The 21,092-nt window shown below is 32.7% G+C and overlaps 1 protein-coding gene across 1 annotated transcript in view; it reads left to right on the plus strand.

Moving 5' to 3' along the window:
- The window catches only part of LOC140449144 (uncharacterized), a 42,093-nt gene that overhangs the window by 17,459 nt on the left and 3,542 nt on the right, over window positions 1-21,092 (plus strand). Inside the window, exons 12-15 of the mRNA XM_072542293.1 lie at window positions 5,270-5,395; window positions 7,758-8,454; window positions 13,830-14,314; window positions 19,816-20,533. Coding sequence (XP_072398394.1) covers window positions 5,270-5,395; window positions 7,758-8,454; window positions 13,830-14,314; window positions 19,816-20,533 — 2,026 coding nt within the window. The remainder of the gene's footprint in view (window positions 1-5,269; window positions 5,396-7,757; window positions 8,455-13,829; window positions 14,315-19,815; window positions 20,534-21,092) is intronic.

Consider the following 21,092-nt stretch of genomic DNA (forward strand, 5'->3'; position numbering starts at 1 on the left):
TTTTCACGTATATTTAGAAATTAAATTTTAGTGATTCCCATAGCAGTAGTATGTATGTAAAGAGTTCTCTGGTTATTTTTTACCCCATTAAATACATATTATATTTAATAGCAGTAGACATACATCTAGGACTCCGGATTTTAAGTTTTGTTTTCTAGCAAATCTATGTTTTTTTTGTTTATAATAAAATGAATTATATTATTTTAGATACAATTTCAAGTATACAAAGCAATTTTGTAAGTAGTACACAATCAATTTTGTGGCTTGTGGACATGGATAGCATATTGATAAAGGAAAAATTTGGCAAATGGGTATGTACAGTCCATCTAATTTACTTACCGTTGCACGTCATTATCATTGACAGAGATCGAAGTTGACATAGTTGCCAAAGTATAAAAAAATCCTGTTTCCATTGTAAATCAAATAGGTCACATAATTATTGCAAAAGTGGATTATACAACAAAACAAATTAATATTTAATGTAAATAAATAGAAACAAAACAAGAGTCAAAAAATAATCTTGTTAAAAACAATTTGAGCCGCTTGTTTAAAAAACAACATAGTTTAATTATTAGTAAATAATAAAAACAAAACTAAAGTGTCAACACCGCAACTGTCAAATAAGTATTACCAATTTAGTTGTTTACAGTTACAGTGTATTCCGAACAAATGTTCTTTATAAAAACGCTTTATAATGCATTTATACAAATTAAATGAAACATATTATTGTGTATTTCTTTAAGTTAACATTAACACAAATATTTAAATATTATTTCTACGCGTATATAATAAAATTTGTCTAGTGACTGTAATGCCAGTGTACTCGGCAAAGTGATTCTAAAAAAGAACACACCTACCGCCTAAATATTTCGTGTTGGTATCATGTGATCTCACGGGCTATGACGTGCAACGGTATGTAAATTAGATGAAGTATATTTAAGTAATAATCAATAATCCACTGAGAACTTTCTCGTGATAGGCAAAAATACAAGCCTATTTTTATATCTCTTGCCAATTCTATTATAAAATGTAACCGCCAAACAAAGAAATTTTTTAAACAACAAATTTGAAGTTATTCTTTGCATTTTTTCTATATTTAAACACAATATTGTATATACGCATTTTACACTCTGCGCAAACATAGTTCGTTTTTCTGTTTTTCTTGGTTGGACAGAGATGACATCTTTTCTTTTTCGATTCTCATTGGCTCGAGAAGGCTCAGGAACTCTTAAAAATTAAGTGCCAAGAATAGCTCGAATCTGTCGGGGCACATTGCAGTTTTATACTCTTCTCTTCATGAGTGTAATGAACAAGCTTTGAACTAATTGTTTTAGGAAATTTTCTCGAGGGATAGAATTTCCTTGGATATAATACTGTCAGGAGTATTACCGTGAATGGTACCTTTCAAACCAGGCAGAACTGTCACAATATTCTCTTTGAGAGCTTTAGTTCTTTTTGAAGGAATTTTCGACCATTTTGTTTTGTCTTGTTCGTAATAGTAATTTCTTTGCTTTTCTTCTTTCATTGCATCTTTATTTTCCGATTGTTCGGTCTCTTCGCTAGATAAAGTTTGAATCTGCTGTTCATCTGCTGGATCCCAGTCGATATCACTGACCGAATCATGATCACTAAAAATTTCGTGGTCGCTATCGCTTTGATCGGTGCCATCGGCCATTTGGATGATATTGGCTTCTGCTTCTATCTTCTCAGCACTCAATAAAACATTTGTTGAAGATCATGCCATCGTTGACGCAACATTTTTCGGATCTTCAATCCAAAAATCCTAACTTTGAAATAAGGCATCAATATCTTCGACGGTAAAAGGCTTAAATAAAATAAATTAGAATATAAATTAAACTGATATAAAATAATATTTACCTTAAGTACAATAATTATGTAAAAATTACGATATTGATATAAGTGGGTCTAATACACCCAGCTACGTCTATAAAAGTCGCTAGTTTCAAACAAAGTTTATGCACTCTTTACTATCGTATTTTAGACTATATAAGCTGAGAATAGCCGGGGCCCCAGCCAAAAATTACTTAAGTTGGGTAGAGTGCGTGGTTGTCGAAAGCTCTTTGGGTCTGACAGACCCAGATTATAGTAGTTGAGGGATAATATTCTTTTAAAGATACAATTTTCAAAGATACAAAAAATGAGTTAGTATTACCAGAAAACCTGAGTATTTTATTTTAGATTCAGATTGGTACCTAAATGGTTGGAAATATATGTAATATGAGTACGCCAAATAACACCTATATTTTTGAAGCGAAGCTTCTATGCTAGTGTTTTATTATTTTTTTATGAACTAACAGACATATTCTCTCGATGACCCTCTTGGTCTACCTCGTTTTCTTCTAGTGGACGGAGTCCAATTTTCTATCTTTCTTTTCATCTATTTTCCGGCATTCTATGCACGTGTCCATCCCAGTTTGGTCTTTTGGTTTCGATAGTATCTGTTATGTCTAGGTCAATTCCCATTTCAATTTAATCATGATTTCATTCATGATTAAATTGAAAAGCATGGGGCTCAATGAGTCCACTTGTTTCATTTCGCTGCTTATTTCTATAGGTTCTGTAAGTTGTACATCAATTTTGACTTTTTGTTGTTTTTATAGAAGTTTTGCGATAGTTTTTATAATATTAAGTAGAACTTCTCTATTATACAGAAGATGGATTACATCTTTGTAAATGTTCTTAATGACTAATATTTTACGTTAAATTTTTAGAGATACAGAATACTAATAACACCAATAACTTACAATAAAAAAGGGATGAGTCTAAAACTAAATTTTTACATACATCTGGAGCAACTTAAGACAACGAAGAATGGGAAATACGATAGGAAGGTGACCTAAAATATTTCACAGGCCTGGCGTCAATGAATAAAGCAATGAACAGAGAAGATTAAAAGAAATTAGATAAATTATAATTAAATCCGTCTAATACTGAACTTATCATACCTTTTTGGAAAAAATAATAAAATATGAATTTAAGAAATCTAACTTGAACGAAACCTAACTTTAACACTATGTCTATGAGTAATTAAAATACTTAATTTAAAAATTACGTCCCTACATTGCGTCACAGCAATTCATTGACGACAGGCCTGGCGTCAATGAATACAGCAATGAACAGAGAAGATTAAAAGAAATTAGATAAATTATAATTAAATCCATCTAATGCTGAACTTATCATACCTTTTTGGAAAAAATAATGAAACCATTTTTCTTCTAAACGGATAATTGGATTTTGATAATTTTTGTTTAACTGTAATAATGTTTTCTGAAAATATCGATATCGAAATTATCTGTTTTACCCGTATACGTTTTGCAAAAATAAAGTTGTATTTTTTCATCGTATTTTATAACACCCTGTGAAATTTAATAAAAAAAAACCATGATTTACTAATATTTTGAGATAGTTTCATCATTTCCCAAGATTTTTGTAAAAAAAGTATCTTGATGTCTCCGTTATTAAAGATTATACAGAACTTTAAATGTAACAAGATTTTATTATGATTTAAAGCAAAGAAAACACTACTTATATAAACTTTATTGACAGAATACAACTAAAACCTAAGGCAACATAAACTAAATATTCTTTAACAATTGCCCCTCCCATAGTCACTTAATAAAGAGTATTTTGACCTCTAAAGAGTATTTTGACTTTTACACAGCGACTAGGCATACTTAAAATTAAGCGGTGTATTTGGTCTTGATCAACTGCATCCCAAACTTCTCTCACCATAACTTCTTTGTCGTCAAGAGAGACAGATAGTTGTTGTCTGCTTCTGAATTGGCGATCAATAATATCCCACAAATTCTCTATGGGATTTAAATCAGGACTACAGGACGGCCAGTTCATGGTTTGTATTCCAACTTCGTCCAAATAATCACGGACCAGACGTGCAACATGTGGTCGAGCATTATCATGCATAAAAAGAAAATAATTTTCTATGTAATGAGCAAATGGAACTATATGGTTAGACAAAATGTCTGTAATATACCTTTCACTTGTTAAGGAACCTCTTCTTAAAGCAATAAGATCCTTTCTCACTGTAAGAGATATTCCTGTCCAAACCATTACAGATTATCCATTGAATAAAGTAATAGGTTGTATGTTGCATTGTGCGTAGCGTTTTCTTGGCCGTAGAATAACCCTCACATATCTATCGCTTTATAAGCAATACCTCGATTTATCAGTGAACAACACGTGCCCCCAGTCATCAACATACCAGTCAAGATGCTCTCTGGCAAATTGTAATATACTTCTATGATAATTTACGGTTAAAGCTAGTGCTCCGACTACTAATCTGGTTTCTACTAATTTGAATAATATGAACATCTGCCACTTTTATTTGTAAATGTCCGACTGTGACAAAACGTTTTCTTATAACACTAAGCCTTATTAACTGATTTTGGCGTGGTGTTGTGAGTCTTCCTCTTCCTTATCCACGCCGTCTTGTCTGGTCATTTGTTTCTAGAAAACGTTAAATAACTCGTGATATTGAAGTATGAGCTACTCTTAACCTCAAACCTATTACACGATGACTTAAACCCACATCACTTAAAGTAATTGCCTGAACAAATTCTTTAGAAGATTTTTTCCCAGAAAACATTAAGACAGTAATTACTTAGAAATAGATCTGCACTGAGAAAAGAAAAATCATAAAAATCCAATTATGCATTCAAAAGAAAAATAGCTTAAAAATTATGGTACAGAAAGGTGGTGCGTTAATTTTGGAATGTAGAAAATCAAGTAATGCTTTTAACGTACTTTTCTTTTTTGATAATAGAGATATCGAGATAATTTTTTTACGAAAATATTGAGAAAGGATGAAGCTATCTCAAAATATTAATAAGATGTTTATAAATAGTGTTTGTTTCTAATACATTCCACAGGGTGTTGCAAAATTAGATGAAAAAACACAACTTTATTTTTACACTCCGTATATATGTAAAACGTTGACAATTCTCGAAAAACATTAATATTGTAATTAACTAGAAATATACCTACAATGTGAGAAAAAAATCGTCGAAATACACAAAAGAATTCAGAAAAAATATCGTTTCATGGTCTATTTGAGGTGGTGCGTTAATTTTGGAGAGTAGTATATATTTAAATTTAGGATCCCAATAAGGTTTGTAATAAATTCCTCCATAAACCTATTAATTTGCCGTTATAAAATTTCATCTTTGGTATTAATTTTATTGAGTTACAACCTTTTTTATATATATTAATTGGAATTAGATAAAATGAAATAATTCAATAAATACCTTTACATATTATTGGATGTCATTAAAGCATTTTTCCCTTTTAGCAACAATGAATTCTGTTTTAGTAATATTAGTTGTTTACTTAGTATCTGTCGGAAAATGTGCTACAACTGGTAAGTTTATATTGTTTAATTGTTGGTTCTACTATGCTTTTTTAAGTTTAATTTAAAGTAACATTTTCATTATTGTTTATTATTCCTTACCTAGACTTAAACCATACGGCTGTCACTTTCCCTGGGTGGAAAATCTATTCCTCCAAGACACTTTCGCATCACCATACCTAGTCGCCATTTTTGACTGTCTTAAGAATCTTTTTCTTCCAAATTTCTGCGCTATAATGCCTTCCTAATATTTCCAATTCAGGACAATCTTCGGCCTTCCTCTACTCTACTGAGCCATCTACTTTCTTCCATGCTTAGAATATATCCAAACCACTTAAGACTCTTCCTTTGTATTCTATCAGTTATCGTGTGTATGACATTTTTAATCTATCTCTAATGGCCTCGTTGATTCTGTTGCCTTAATATGCTCTCCTTCGAAGGTAGTCTATCTCTCCTACATCTAACTTTCTCTCTGCTTTACACTTTACTTCCATACATTACTACAGAGTCCACAAATGCTCCTCCAATCCTCATCTTTGTTTTCTCTCTTATATGTCCTACGGAAAACCTTTAATCAGTGTTGATTTATGGAACACAAACGTTGACTATGATAAGGAGATCAATGAAAAAGACCTATGTGGCTCAAAAGGCGATGGAGCGTGCTATGTTGGGCGTTTCACTGCGATCTTCTTCTCATTGCGCCGTCTCCTTTCGAAGGTTGGCGATCCAAATGGCAATTGTAGTTTTGGAAACTGCTGCGCGAAGTTTCACTGCGATACAAGATAACAAACCGCCAGCTACGATGAAGATCAGGAGTGACAGATGCTGTAGAGAGAATAGCAACACTGAAGTGAAACAGTGGACAAGCGAAGATTGAATAATAATGTTCTACAAGTTCTTATGAACAGAATCATGTACCACAGTCAACAATATGGACTCAATATAACCGTAAAGTAAAATCTAACGATAATTACTAAGAAAAAAAGAAAGAGTGAAGCAATTTAACTACCTCGGAACCATAAAAAATGAAGAATGGAACCATGATAAGTGTAAAATCGTGGACTTTCAACGAGAATATGTGCAAAAAATTGAAAGCATTTGAGATGTGTATTAAAGAATATTTAAGTTTGTATTAAAAAATAATCAGGGCCTGCGTAGCGCAAGCGGTAGGATGCTTGCCTCGCATGCCGGTGGTCCGGAGTTCGAATCCTACCGCCGGCAAGAACAACTAGACATTTATAAAAATGTCTATAGGCCCCAGGTCGACTCAGCCTGAATAAAATGAGTACCTTGGGTAAAACCAGGGGTAATAATAGGCGGTTGAAGCGTAGCACTGGCCATGTTACCTTCCTTGTATACCGTAGGCCCTAGATATAGCAGACTACCCTGCTATACTCCCAAAGCCGCGAAGCGGTATAAAACGGGAGACTATTATTATATTAAAAAATAATCAAGATCCCGAAGACAAATCGAATTCCAAGTAAGGATGGCCCCAGAAGAATTAAGAAGAACTCAGAGGTACTGAACACCATACAATCTCGAAAGCTCCAGCAATTCGGACGCATTATGCTAAACTAATCCAGATATGCCCTCCTACAAACCATCCTGCAGGGAAAAATATTTGGAAGGGAGATCCAGGACGAAGAAGAATAACATTCTGGTTAAACAACCTCAGAAACTAGTAAAACAGAATATCTCTGCAGCTTCTCCGTGTTGCTACAGACAAGATAAAACTTGCTGTTATGATCGCCAACTTTCTTCACGGATAGGCACATCAAGAAGAAGAAACATGTTGTTGCCAGACATTTTTGAAACCCTATATACCAAATTATACAACTCTTTTTCTTCTTATTTTTATGTCGAAACTCAACCTGTTTTTTTATATGCCTCCAGTACGTTGTCGATCCATCGTTTCCATGGTCCTAGTCTATTTGTTGTGATTTTTTTTGTTAGCCAGTCCTTTGCGTTTTTCACTTTGCATCCATGTAGTATATTTGTACTTCTAGCTCTGTCGCATAGTATCTTAGCTTACAGTTCTTTATCTGAGCTGTTTGTAGTATTCTCTTTACACTGGTGATTCACTTGATCTTCCACTTCTGTTTCGCGCTTTTAGTAGCTAAGCAGTGTATTGCCTAAATATTTAAAGTCCGTTACTTATTCTATTATCTGTACCTGCAGCTCCAATTTTTGCTCTATGGTAATGGTCAGTTGTTGGTGAGAGTGCGAGCCCACTTATAGCTGTTGCAAAGCGATAACGTGTTCGGCTGCGATATCGTTACAACTTTTTGCGTAATTCATACTAAAATCTTTTAGTTTATGTACCTTTACTTGTCTAATAAAAGTGTCCCTTAATAGTATTACCAAACTTTTTTAGGGTGCGAAATAAATCCATTTGGTAGCAAAACTCCGTTAGTAGTAAAATATGGTACGACGTTTCTAATCGAACCCACACCTGGTTATACTACTCTTTCTTTTACTAGGAACGCATTAGTGGAATTTGCATGTCCTGGAACTCAAATCACCAAAAACGGTACATCATTAGGAGCAATTGTAACAGCTACATGTAAAACAGGTGATGTCTTTACCATAAATGGTCATGATGTGCATTGGTCCTATTTGTCTTGTCATAACGTAATTAATCCCACCGTTAGAGAAATTACTAGAGACACTGACACAAATGATCCAAACAATCAATGTGTTAGTGATGATAAAAAATTAAAAATAATTCAAATCGGATTTGCACTAAGTACTGACCGTTTCACAGAAGCTATGACCATTTGTTTTGATAGTACTAGTAAGCTTGCAATATACACCTATTTCATTCTGTCGGCATCTATTAATTATAGAGCTAGAAATGTTGCCAACCCTTCCTTTTCACAGGATGATATTTTTTATAGAATGGGCAGGTCTGTAAATGCAATGTACCAAAATATCCAGACCACTTATAATACCCTAGTTGGATTAGAATCTACATCCACACAGTATGTAAACACAAGTATTTTTCCAAATAGAGGACATTTGGCTGCCAAAGCGGATTTTGTATATGAACCACATCAAAGAGCAACTTACAGGTAAGAAAATATTATTTTTTGTAGAATGATCATTATAATCAATGACATAGAGCGTGCATGAATACGATTGATGCGACTAAGCTTTCCAAAATTTAATTTTATCATGGAGTCACCTCAACTCTTACATATTGAGTTGTTTACTGCTTATTAGATATTTCATTAACGTAAGGTCCTCATGGTTTTGGCAGACCCGCTTTATATGAACTTTTCACCAGCACAACAGTAAGTTCTAAGGAATCTGCCTTAAATCCCTAATATTATCTGCAATTATCACCTTATTATCAATATAACCCCATTTCTGATATTCTTCAGCCAACTTTCTTTTCATTTATCGTCATTCTGCATCATTCTTGGTTTAGTCTGCTAGCTATTTCTTTTTTCGTCTCTATTAAAGTTTTATCTATTTGATTTATTGTATTTTTATAAGCAGAAATTCGCGCCCTTTTCTGTGTAGTTTCATTTACCTCTGTTGATTTTTTGGTTTTTGCTTTGGTTATCTGTTTTTAAAGATATTCCTGGCCTTTATTTCATATTCGTATCTCATAATTTATTTTTATTTTTTAAAATTCTACTTTTTTCTTCTCGATTTAACTTCTTTAACCTTTATTCTGCTTTTAACTTTTACCATACGTTCAGTTTTGTTCATGTCATTGTTAATATTTAATTATTTTTTCGTAATTTTACCCAATTTACTTTAATGTTCATTATTATCTGATTGACTGTTGCATTTCGGAGTTCAGTTAAGCAGAATTTATTTTCAATTTTCCCTTACGCTTTTTATCTTCGTATTAATTTTTAGGGCTTTGCTTAAGAAATCTTGGAAATTTTTTATTGCTACATTTTGGTCTAATTCTATTTCTTATTGAAATATTATATTATTTTGTTTTTTGCTCGATTCCATTCTATGTATTTTCTTTTACAATTCTTCCATTTTTACTTTGGTTTCTTTGTTTTCCTGTTTCAACTTTTCATTTTCTTGTCTGAATTTCTATATTTTTTTACCTTTGCTAAATTCCTCGTCCTCCGAATCTTTCTCTTTTGCTTATCTCATCTTCCGTGACATACTCATCGCTATCCATTTTGACACATAGCGTGTAACAATTTTTTATTGCTTATTGGGGTTGAAAAAGGAACCTGATATCGTAAAACATATTAAGATAGGACGTCTGCGGTGGATAGGGCATGTAACGCGGATGGAACAAAATGACCCAGCTAGAAAACGCTCCTTGATAGAACCATTGGTCCGAGAAGAAGAGGAAGACCCAGAACAAGGATCCTTGATAACATCGATGAAGACATGAGAAAGAACGTACTTGGCGGAGGAAGGCGATGGATAGGAACGACTGTCTGGAAAACAAAGAAAGGTTTTTCTCTTTTAAAAAATTTCAAGGGTGAATATCTTTTTAAAATAAATAATTTAAAACTCCTGGTTTAAAGAGAAACATTAGATATTTATTTTTATTTCATATAAACAGTTATTACAAATAAAAATATCCAAATTTATCAACAAACCTTACATTGAGTTTAACCTTCAAACAAAACAGAATTAAAATTATGTTTATCAACATTGAACCATCTAACATAATAATAGACTTTAAAATTATGGTTATAGACCAAATGACAGAAGAAGATATACTGACTGCCATATGTCGAAATAAAATACCAAACTTTTTTGAATTATTAATTAATTATCTATTAATTAATTATTAATTAATTATCTATTATTTATTTAAAAGAAAACTAAAATATGACAATAAGCTGACCCATAAAACTTATATTCATTTATAAAACTTTAAATCATGAATGTGTTGCTTGTGTGAGTCCATTTATAGGTGTTGCTTGTGTGAGTCCATCAAGTTTTAAGTATAAAACTTTAAATTGAAATGAGAGCAAATCTTAATATATTAAAGATAAATGTTTATTTAGAAAAATTTAACAAAACTAATCGCTTCACTGGCGAATTATTTCTTTTGGAATTGTTAAAAAAAGTTTGTTACCTTTGATTTGAATACAAAAAATCACTGTGCCACAACAACTTCCAACGATCTAGATCCGACCCATGGGAGATACAAAATGGAAGCTGGACAAATCTTGAGAGAAGTCAAACATGAAACTGGGCTTTAGCTTATCCTGGATGATAACAACATGTATTCTTTAAAACTCAGCTGCTTATTTTTCACTTAAAACGGCTTACTTAGCCTTCAGGACGCTATTATTAAATTCCTTGACAGAAACAGTTTTTAACAAACCGGTGACTAACTTTGTATATAAAGACTGCTATATAACATTTTAAGTTTAAATCACCTTCTTTTAACCAAAACTCATTCGAATTAAGCCAAAATTGGCTGGTTTTTAAATATATAACCGAAAGCCATGTTTCCTCGTTCAGACCACAATTTGGTTTCCTTGACTGTTACACTAACGAATTTCCGATGACAAAATCTGGACTCAAACAATGAAATCGACTGCTCTGGCAGTCGGTCCACCGAGTAGTCACATCATCTTCCCAAAATTATTCTCTTGTCAGCATACATCTTTCAACCAACCTAAGAGGAAAGATTCATATTTATTTCCAGCGTAAATATCTAGGCAGAACCAAGATCAAAAAAAAGATCAATTTATGCATTATAAACAGACTAAATATGTTTATATTATCAATTTAAGAGACGCAAAAGATTAAGGATCTTTTTTGGTGTTTTATTATTTACATGGTGAAACAAAAATGCTACAAGCGTTCAATTGGCACACCTTTTCAACCAGTTGAAGGCACTGGTGGTTTCTCTATTGGTTCAATTGTGCAGTGATCACCCATTAAAGTTTCATTATAATACAGTTTTTTTAAATCTCATAAGTATTATAGTATCATTAAAATGTTTTTTTTAAATCATCTCATAAATATAGTATCACTAAAGCACAACTTTATTTATTATTCATATTAATTTGCACTAGACCTCTAAATGCACGTGCCAAGTACGGAATTCAAGTTAAACCCAGACAGTAGACAGTAACCCTGTAGTTAGAAAGGAAGATCTTAAAATTCGTGAGAGCAGCGATTCGCCTATTTAAAATAGTGAAGATTTGTGCATTGCACAAAGATACTGGAGCTACAATTTTGGAAGTTTCAGGATGGAGCCTTATTTAGTGGAGTTTTTAAAAGAACACGCAAATGGTTTTAAAGAATTTCTTCAGAGTGAACTAAAACGGGTATTCGGGATTTATTTCACTTATCAACAATATTTAAAAAACAAGGCTTTTCGTAAATTCATTGCAGCTCTCGAATATTGGCAATATTGATGTTAGCCAATTATTAGATTCTTGCTATCGAAAGTCAATAAAAGACATAAACGACCAAGTTAAAATGATTTGTTACATTTTGTCCCGTTTTATCGATTCTGTAAAATTTTGTGGCGTGTTCGAAATACCTTTGCGGGGACACGACTAATCATCAGAAAGATAAATCCAGGAATATACAAGAACATCCATGAATATATTTGCAGTGAAATAATGTTTTGAAAGGTACGTCAAAATAGTTCAAACTGATATAATAGATGGTATTGTAACTGTTTGTCAGAAAGAAATTAAAAAACAAATTTTAGAGACACGGTTTGTATCCATTCAGTTTGATGAAAGTATTGATTTTTCTTCCCATCGGGAACTTGTTATTATTTTAAGATATGAGCGAAATGGCCAAATTCACGAACGTTTTTGAAAATTTATAGAACGTGTTTCACATAGTGCCAGTGACATAACCACAGAAAATAGAAAAGAGTTGGAACTGCTTAATATTTCCGTAAATCAGCTAGTAGGTTAAAGCTATGATGGAGCGGCAGTAATGTCAGGAAAGCAAGGTGAAGTACAAAAAGATTTTCCCTACGTATTTTATGTACATTGTTATGCACATCAATTTAATTTAAGATCTCAGAAAAGTGTTTGTGTTCATACAAATGTAGCCAATTGTTTTGCCAATTTACATGTATTTCGGCTTTTTTTTTCAAGATTAGCAAAAAGAAATATCATGCTAGACGACATAGTGAAAAAGAAAAAGGATTCCGACAGCACCAGCAACAAAATGGAATTTTAACAGACTGTCAGACTGTCGGACTGTCAGAACAATTTTTAAAAACAAAGCTTCTAAAAAATTGTCTAGAGAGGAGTATATTAGAGAGCAGCAGGAATAATTTACCATAATAAACCAAGCAGAGCCATTGCTGGGATATTTAAATAATGCAAATCTTATATATTGGCTTACATTTTTCGTCCAAATAATACCTCATTGTGAAATCTTTTAAAGAATTTCAATCTCGGTCTTTGGAAGCCGTTAAAATGAACGGATTTTGAAACAGTTTTGACAAAGCCATTTCAAATATAACTTAGATCGTCCACCTTCCCCACCGAAGAAGCGCCATCAGTCGGTATCAAATTCTGCACAAACAAAGGAAGTGTGTGATATCCTGATTAATCAGGACAAAGATAGGTTTCATTTTACAGAACATCTTTTGGCTTCAAAACTTTTTTTTTTCTGAAAAATCTAACGAATATTAAAAATATTTTTCTACCGATGATTGAACGTTGTTTTTCTATATTAAAAATGATTAAATCTTTACCGAGAAAACTATGCAGCAGAACAGATTAAATTCACTTTCTATGTCCACCATAGAAAGAAGTTGATTTCCACAATTGCAAATTAATAATCGTGTTATCAATGTTTCAGCAAAAGACAAAAATCATAAAATGGATTTTTTGTATAAATAAAATGAATAAACTCAATAAATTGAACACAAAAATTCAAGTCGCATTAATTTAATGTATTACTTACGACAACAAAACTTATTACATATTTCTTTTATGTTTTATTTATATAGGATCAACAGTAATAAATAATATCAAATTAAGAAAATAAAAAGGCAAAAGTTTTTCGCGTGCGCCGCAATTGTCGGTGGCGCTTATTCATCGTTTCTATAACACTACTTTTCTTAATTGAACACCCTTTTTAAGTTTATCACTAACTTCAATGTACTGTTTATTGTTCACATTAAATTGTGACTGTTGTCACACTAGGAATAAACTACTTTAAAACTAATCTTTTGCACTGGGTTTGTAATTAATTTTCACTACATTGCGCAATATTCGGGAAACTATTAAAAGAGAAAATCAAACACTTTGTTTACTTCCTAATGCCACGTTGACACGTGTTATTATAAATACTTACTAAAGATGTCACGAAAGCCGCTAATGCAGTTTAGGAAGATATCAGCAGTTCTTAACTATAAATAACTAACTACCAGTATAATAATAAACAATCTTTAAAACTTTTTAAACTTCTAGATACATTTGTTATAGACTAAAATGTCTTAAAAATATTTTTCATGTTATAGGTATGTCAATGCAGCTCCCCAATGGAATACTTTTAACGGAGGTAACTGGAATCAAGTAGAAACTGATGTAAGAAATTATGCTAATAACAAAAATGTCAACTTAAAAGTCTGGACAGGAGTTTATGGAATTTCTAGCCTACCCCACTCTCAAACTCAAGAACTTGTAGATTTGTACATTTACGTTAACCATCAAGATAAAAGCCATTCTCCTGCGCTCCCAGCACCAGAAGTATTTTGGAGACTAGTATATGAACCAATAACTCAACATTGTATTGTTCTGGTTGGGCATAATAATCCATACGAAGCTATAACAAGCAGTAATCAAAAAATCTGCAACACTGATGTGGCAGCAAAAGTTACTTGGCTTAAATGGAATAAGAATAATGTCAGAACTGGATATTCATATGCTTGCAATTGTGCAGATACGAAATTCAGATCACTAATAACCGTTTTGCCTAATCTTACAATAAAGGGATTACTAGAGTAAGAGAAAGATGTTTTTTTCTAAGAAATATACAATTTGTAAAGACAATTTTTTGTTATTTAGCCTTAGTCCAGTCGTCAGAGAGTTGACCCCTTAAAATCATACGAACACGCTGAATTTTGCAGAGAATATTAATTTTGAGACCTCAAAACAGATTCAAAAAAATTTACTTCTTTTACCCTCGGTCATCCCTCTAAAACTCCCTCTTAGGGGGGTAAAAACGCAAAAAATTTGATTTACCAAGAATTTGTACACCGTAGAAAAAAATGTTTCAACTAAAAAATAATGAGATAATTAAAAAAAAATAATTTTATAAAATTAATGGGAAAATCCCAGTAGTTGGCTGTATACCATCGTTTAAAAAAACATATAGAAGTTAAATCACTTTACCATTGTATTTAGGTATATAAAATAAACATGTAGTTAAAACTTTTTAAAACTTTTACAAGTGTTGTCAAAATTTATACAGTAGCAGCATAACGTTTGTGATCTAATCAGATCATCTTCAGTGCCTTATGTACTTGAAGCTAACAATGAAATTAGATTTCTATGACATCCATATATGGATTACATCTTTCCAAACTTAAATTATTAATAATTTGGCACTCAAATGACGAATTGACAAAATTTGAAAATCGCGTAACTCTGAATTCGCGGAAGTCGGGGAAGCAAGGCTTCTTTCAGACGGACGACATTTTGTCGTAGTCGTGTACGGCAACGATATCGTGTATAGCAGTTAACACATTGATTAAATGTAAACTTTCACACAACGCTATTTAAAATCACAGTCGTACACGACTGTCGTAGTACCCCGGCGGGATCACTGCGACGACACGATGTCGTGGTCGTGAACGACTGCAGTGGTACAAGCAAGTCCATTCTAGTTTTCACACTTGTCGTGCGTAGGCGAAAAAATCGCGATTTATTTTAAACAGTGGTAGTGAATTTAGATTTATAAATATTTGTTAAATATTTAAATTTAAAAAAAAAATCTTCTCTTCTTCTTCTTTTTATATAGACATGACTCTGTCTGTTTTTCAATGTGCCTCAAGTAAGTTGTCATTCCATCGTTTGTGTGGTCTTCCTACTGATCGTCTTCCTATTGGGGAACCGTCTCTTGCCGTCTTTACTACTCTATTTGATGTCATTCGGCTTATATGATCGTTCCATTCTACTCTTCTATTTTTTACACAGTTTTTGATGTTCTCCACCTTGCTGTCTATGTCGTATATCTGTACTTCTAGCTCTGTCCCATAGTGTCTTACCATCAATTTTTCTAAGTGTTTTCATCTCTGCTGTTTCTAAAATCCTTTTTGTCCTCTCTGTGTCAGGTCTTGTTTCTGCCGCGTATGTCATTATTGGTATTGCGTCTTCTGCATAGCAGATTATTTTAAGTTGTTTTTCTCCCATTTGGTATCCTTTTTTAGTTCTTACTTTTTTTATTATTTCATCCATAATCAGGTTGAACAATAGAGGACTAAGTGGATAACGTCTTTTAAGTTGACCCGGTCAAATGCCTTTTTAAGGTCCACGAAACATAGATATGCCGGTTTGTTGTATTCTAATGACTTCTCTTGCACTTGCCTCATTATAAATATAGCGTCGGTGCATGATCTTCCCGACCTAAAACCTTGTTGTTCTTCTGCTAGTATTATCATTTCATTCAATTTATTTGTTATCACTTTGGTTGTTAATTTGAGTGTTGTGTTTAATCAATTAATTCCTCTGTAATTTTCCGGGTCCGATTTGTCTCCTTTTTTGAAGAGAGGTATGTAAGGATGCTTGATCTCCATTCTTGAGGAATTCTGTTTTGTTCCATTATTTTTTTAATTAGTTTTAGTAGTTGTTTGGTCAGATCTGGTCCTCCGTACCTTAGGAGGACAACGACAAAATGTCGTCCGTGTGAAAGAAGCCAAACTTTTTTTCACGACACGACACTGCACGACAACGACAAAATGTCGTCTGTCTGAAAGAAGCCTTAGTCGAGGTATTTACTGTATTCAGAATTGTTGATTTTTTTCAAGAGCAATGTAAAAAGGCTTCCGCATAATTCTACACTTACTTAGAATAAATGAATTTGAATTATTTCAACTTTTGACTTCTTGTTTATGGAGTTGGTGGTTTCAAAATGATTTTTTTGGGATTATTTGATTGATATTTTCGTAGAATGATGCGCATATCCTGGACAGCACATCGCACAAATGTCTCGATATTGACAGAATTCGACATCAATACTAGGCTTACCATAATCATCAACCAAAATATTTATATTGGGGTACTTTGTACCATTTTATTTTGGCCAAGGGAGTAATCAATTCCTAAATTGAGAAAGTTGTAGCTAACTTGTATGCAAATGGTACCCTTTTATTGGGAACGGTGCGGTAGAATTGCCCAAATATCTAAAATAACAAAAAATAAATCGAGAGATTTTCAATGATGTATTAATAGTTTTTTTAATTTTTGTTCCCTTAGTAATTTTTCATGATTACTTCACTGAAATATTTATGAAAAATTATGAAGGGACTTTTTAGCATAGTTTAGGCTTTTGAGGTATATTTATTGTATTATAAAATTTAATCTCTTTAAAACACAATAAACCGTTGGTAATTTTCATAAATCAATGAGGAAAACCATGTTCAAAGCTACTTTGCAGACGCAAACAGATTTACAACAAATATGAAAAAATTAAGAAGATAAATACCAAATACAACAAACAGTTACAGAACAGTTGTGCTAGGTGTCATACGATAATGCTGAAAAAGAAGATATTAATACATTTATTTTTTACGTAATAGATGTCTCCATATTACGAAAACTCACACAATTCCTAAATGTCATGCTGACGTTTTAAAAACGTAAAGTGTCCTGATAAATTTATAAAATTTAACAAAATTATAAGTGTATTTTAAAAACCATATCCCAAATTCATTGTAATGAATAATTTGAAACATATATAGCAACATTTTTTTCCCATGATGGAGAAGGTGAAAACCTTAGTTTTAATTTTGTATTTTTCTGAAATAATATATAGAGCAGATTTAAGTGGTAAGTACGAATACTGCTACAAGTTTAAATAAACGTCTAAAAATCATAAATACATAATATATGGGTATATACACTAGGTACAAAAAAAAGCAAAGGAGAAAATTTTGATTCAAAGTATTTCAATTTCTTTATTTTTAGCCCTATTTTGATGATTTTTTTAGCACACTGTGTATAAATTTATGAATTTTAATTTGGTGTAGTCAGTTTTTTGATAAAATTTTATATTTGACTTAATTAACGGGGTTAATTAAAACGTGGTTTTATTATACTAACTTTAAAACATCCTGTGGAATAATTCCGTTTGCTAATTTTCATAAAACCTTATTTTTCGGTTGCAACCATGTCTCTTAAGCATTGTGTTTTTTGGTTCATGTTAAAATATGCCTTTGTTCATTTTTTAGAGCCAAATGAATTTGCCACCCACAATTTAGGACTTTTTTAATTATGATTATTTTGGAGATATTTTATAATACGAGGAGGTGGCTTTGGTAACTGTCTACTATCTTCAAAAATGCACATTATGCACATTAAGAAATCTTTGTGTAGTGCAAAGTTTGTGTAACAACAATTTGGGATCAGAATATAAAAGCCTTATTTATATTTACAAATCACTTATAAGATCAAAACTTGATTACACTGTGGAACACATTTTTTTTTTGAGTTAGATCTGACAGTTGTTTTCCACTAATTGAATGTAAGTTAAATCGAGTTCATACGAATAAAATTGTTTAATAAATGAACAGTACTTACAAATTTAGATAAAAATTTTCGTTTATAGCTTTATCTCGAGTGTTTAGTTTTTGTACATTCGCGCTTGATGCTCCAACAATAGTCAGCCATCATAGTGTACGCCCCATCTACCTTCATACCGTGCTTCCATGACCTTAAAATCTTGATGGAAACTCTCACCCTACTCATCACTCACTGCACCAAGATTGTTCGGAAAATTAGAAAGGTGGCTATGTAAAAAATGCATTTTAATGCTCATATTGCAACCTAACTTTTGGAAGCTCTCCAAGAGTTGCTGGACAATGTCGGCGTAATTCAATGCTCGTGTATTTCCAAGATAGTTTTTAACAATATTTTTGAATTCCAACCACGCATTATTTTCAATTTTTGACATTGTTACCACAAAATGTTCATCTGCAAAAAGCTGCCGAATCTGTAGATCATCAAAAACACCGGCCTTTATCTTTTCAAATGACAGGCTAGGAAATTTTGACACGGGGTACTTAAATTTAAAACAGTCTCCTTTAGTTGACAAAGCTTTAACAAATTGTTTCAGAAGACCCAATTTTATATGCAGAGGTGGAAATATAACATTCTTTCTGTCGACAATTCAACTGCACCCAATATTGCGCACGAGCTCTGCTGTCCCACATACATAAAAAGCACTGAAACTTTGTATATCCACGTTGTTGACCAAGTAGGAAGCAGACCATTTTAAGGTCAACACAAATGATCCATTGGTGCATGTGATATTGCAACAGATCAATGACTTTCTTTATGTCGTCATATTCTTCACGCAAATAAACTGAATGGCCAATTGGAACTAAACCAAATAAATTTCCATTGTGGAGGAGAACACACTTCAAGCTCCGCTTTGAGCTATCTATAAACAGTTGCCAGTCCGTTGCGTTATAGTTTGAAATTCCCAATTCTTCCATTAAACCACTTACATAATGGCAAAACACAAATCCACTATCAGTTTGAAAGTATTGCAGAAAATGCCCTTTCTTGTGTTCGAAAATAGGATACCTAGCGAACATCCTTTAAGTCTTATTCGACTCATCCTATGATCAATAGCTTTGAAATCTATTACATTATGTTTGACATTGCTGCTTACAATAAATCCGGCACCAAATTCGTGTCGGGTAGTATGTCCACTGTAGTAAATATTGCAGTTATTTTTTTTGTAGCCTGAGCTAGTCCACCTCATTTCCTGTAAAGCAATGATATCTGTTTTGGCTTTAGTTCCCGACCAAACTTTCCACCCGGGTAGGATACCGGATCTTCAGTTGCATTGCTAGGATGTGTGAGAGTCGGATTTGATTAGAAGAGGCTAATTGGAGTAAAGTGGAATCAACTCCATGTTTTCGCATTTTCCTTTATCTTACTTACATTATCGACACTATTTTTGACAGTGGGAGTTCCTGCTCACTGCTCGCATTTGTGTATAAATTTGCAATAATTACAATCCTTCGACACATAAAAATTGACCACACGCTGATTAAATTTGGACAGATTATTAACAACAAACGCTATTTTTATGCCACAATACTTAAAATCGCAGTCACATACAAATGATAGGAACCGATCCGTGTGACTTATACAAACATAACTATCATTGCAGAACTTCAGTTAAGTGATTAAAATTGTTTCAAAGGCTAACCTGGCAAAAGATGGGTTTCAATTAAACAAGCGTATATTTAAAAAATGTTTTTAAAAAATTTTTAGGTTGCAATATATATCCGATGCAATCAAAGGCGCCGCTTACCATAAATCCTACCAGCAATACTCTAATCTACCCTAGACCGGGCGAATATAGCATTAGATTTGATCCAAATACTCAGGTAGAATTCTCGTGTCCAGAAAGCAAAATCATTGTGGGTGGAGTTTTAATAGACTTCGTGATAAAAGCAACTTGTGAAGAGAATGGTGCATTTAAAATTTCATGGCTCCCCGAGGATCAGATCCTTGATTATTCCTCACTTAAATGTATCAGCGAACCTGTACCTACTGTCAGAAAATTCAGATACTATGAACTCAATTACGGAGATCCCAATATTAACTGCCATCATAAGTTACATCACAATTTAATAATTCTAAAAATTGGATTTAGGATCGATGCAAATGGTCGATATCTTAATCATATTGACGTCTGTTTTGATATAGTTGATAAGATACCAATCTATTCCCACTATAACATTTCTGCTGCCACAAATAGTAGGGCTAAAGGTTTTCAGAATCCGTATTTTATACAGGACGAAAGCTTTTATGAACTAAATTCAGACTTATATCAACTTTTTAGAGATGTAAAATACACGGTAAATAATATCGTAGGATTAAATTATGATTCTGGTAAATATATAAACGGCGATATTTTTATTAATAAAGGCCATTTAGCTGCTAAAGCTGATTTTGTGTATGAACCTTTACAAAAGGCTACTTACAGGTAAGAATAAATTACATTGTTTAACTGAAATTTTGTTAATTTATTGAGTATTTTTCTATTTTCAAGCTGAATATATTCTTAAAAGGTGTTTTTTAGGCTTAGTTTTTCTGTAATTTATTATGTCTTTTTTTAATTGTCGTATTGTCAGATTCCAGTAAGAGTCTAAGAAGGTATCCATTGAATTCTGGCAGGCAACGGTGGGGGAAATCTTTTTTAGACGTCTAACGTCATTGACCAAGACACGCTGGCATCTTTTGGCCGTGTAGGATATTAGACCAGAAGACCCCAGGGTGTCGGAAAATTTATAATTAATAACTATTACCGTAAATCAGAAAATATTTCTGGTAGGCCATAAACTATTAAATAATAATAACTATAAATTTCAGATCCCTGGATCAATTTCTTTCTCTGTCCTCCTGCTCCTTTTTCTTTATCACCCCAGAAATCAGATAGTGTACTTCTCTCCATTCTTTCTCTCCTCTCAACATTATGTTTAGATCTTCCCTCTCATTTGCCTATCTCTGGCAGTTAAAAATGTGTACGGAAGCGTCCGTACCCC

Source organism: Diabrotica undecimpunctata, chromosome 8, assembly GCF_040954645.1.
Source record: "Diabrotica undecimpunctata isolate CICGRU chromosome 8, icDiaUnde3, whole genome shotgun sequence".
Lineage (NCBI taxonomy): Eukaryota > Metazoa > Arthropoda > Insecta > Coleoptera > Chrysomelidae > Diabrotica > Diabrotica undecimpunctata.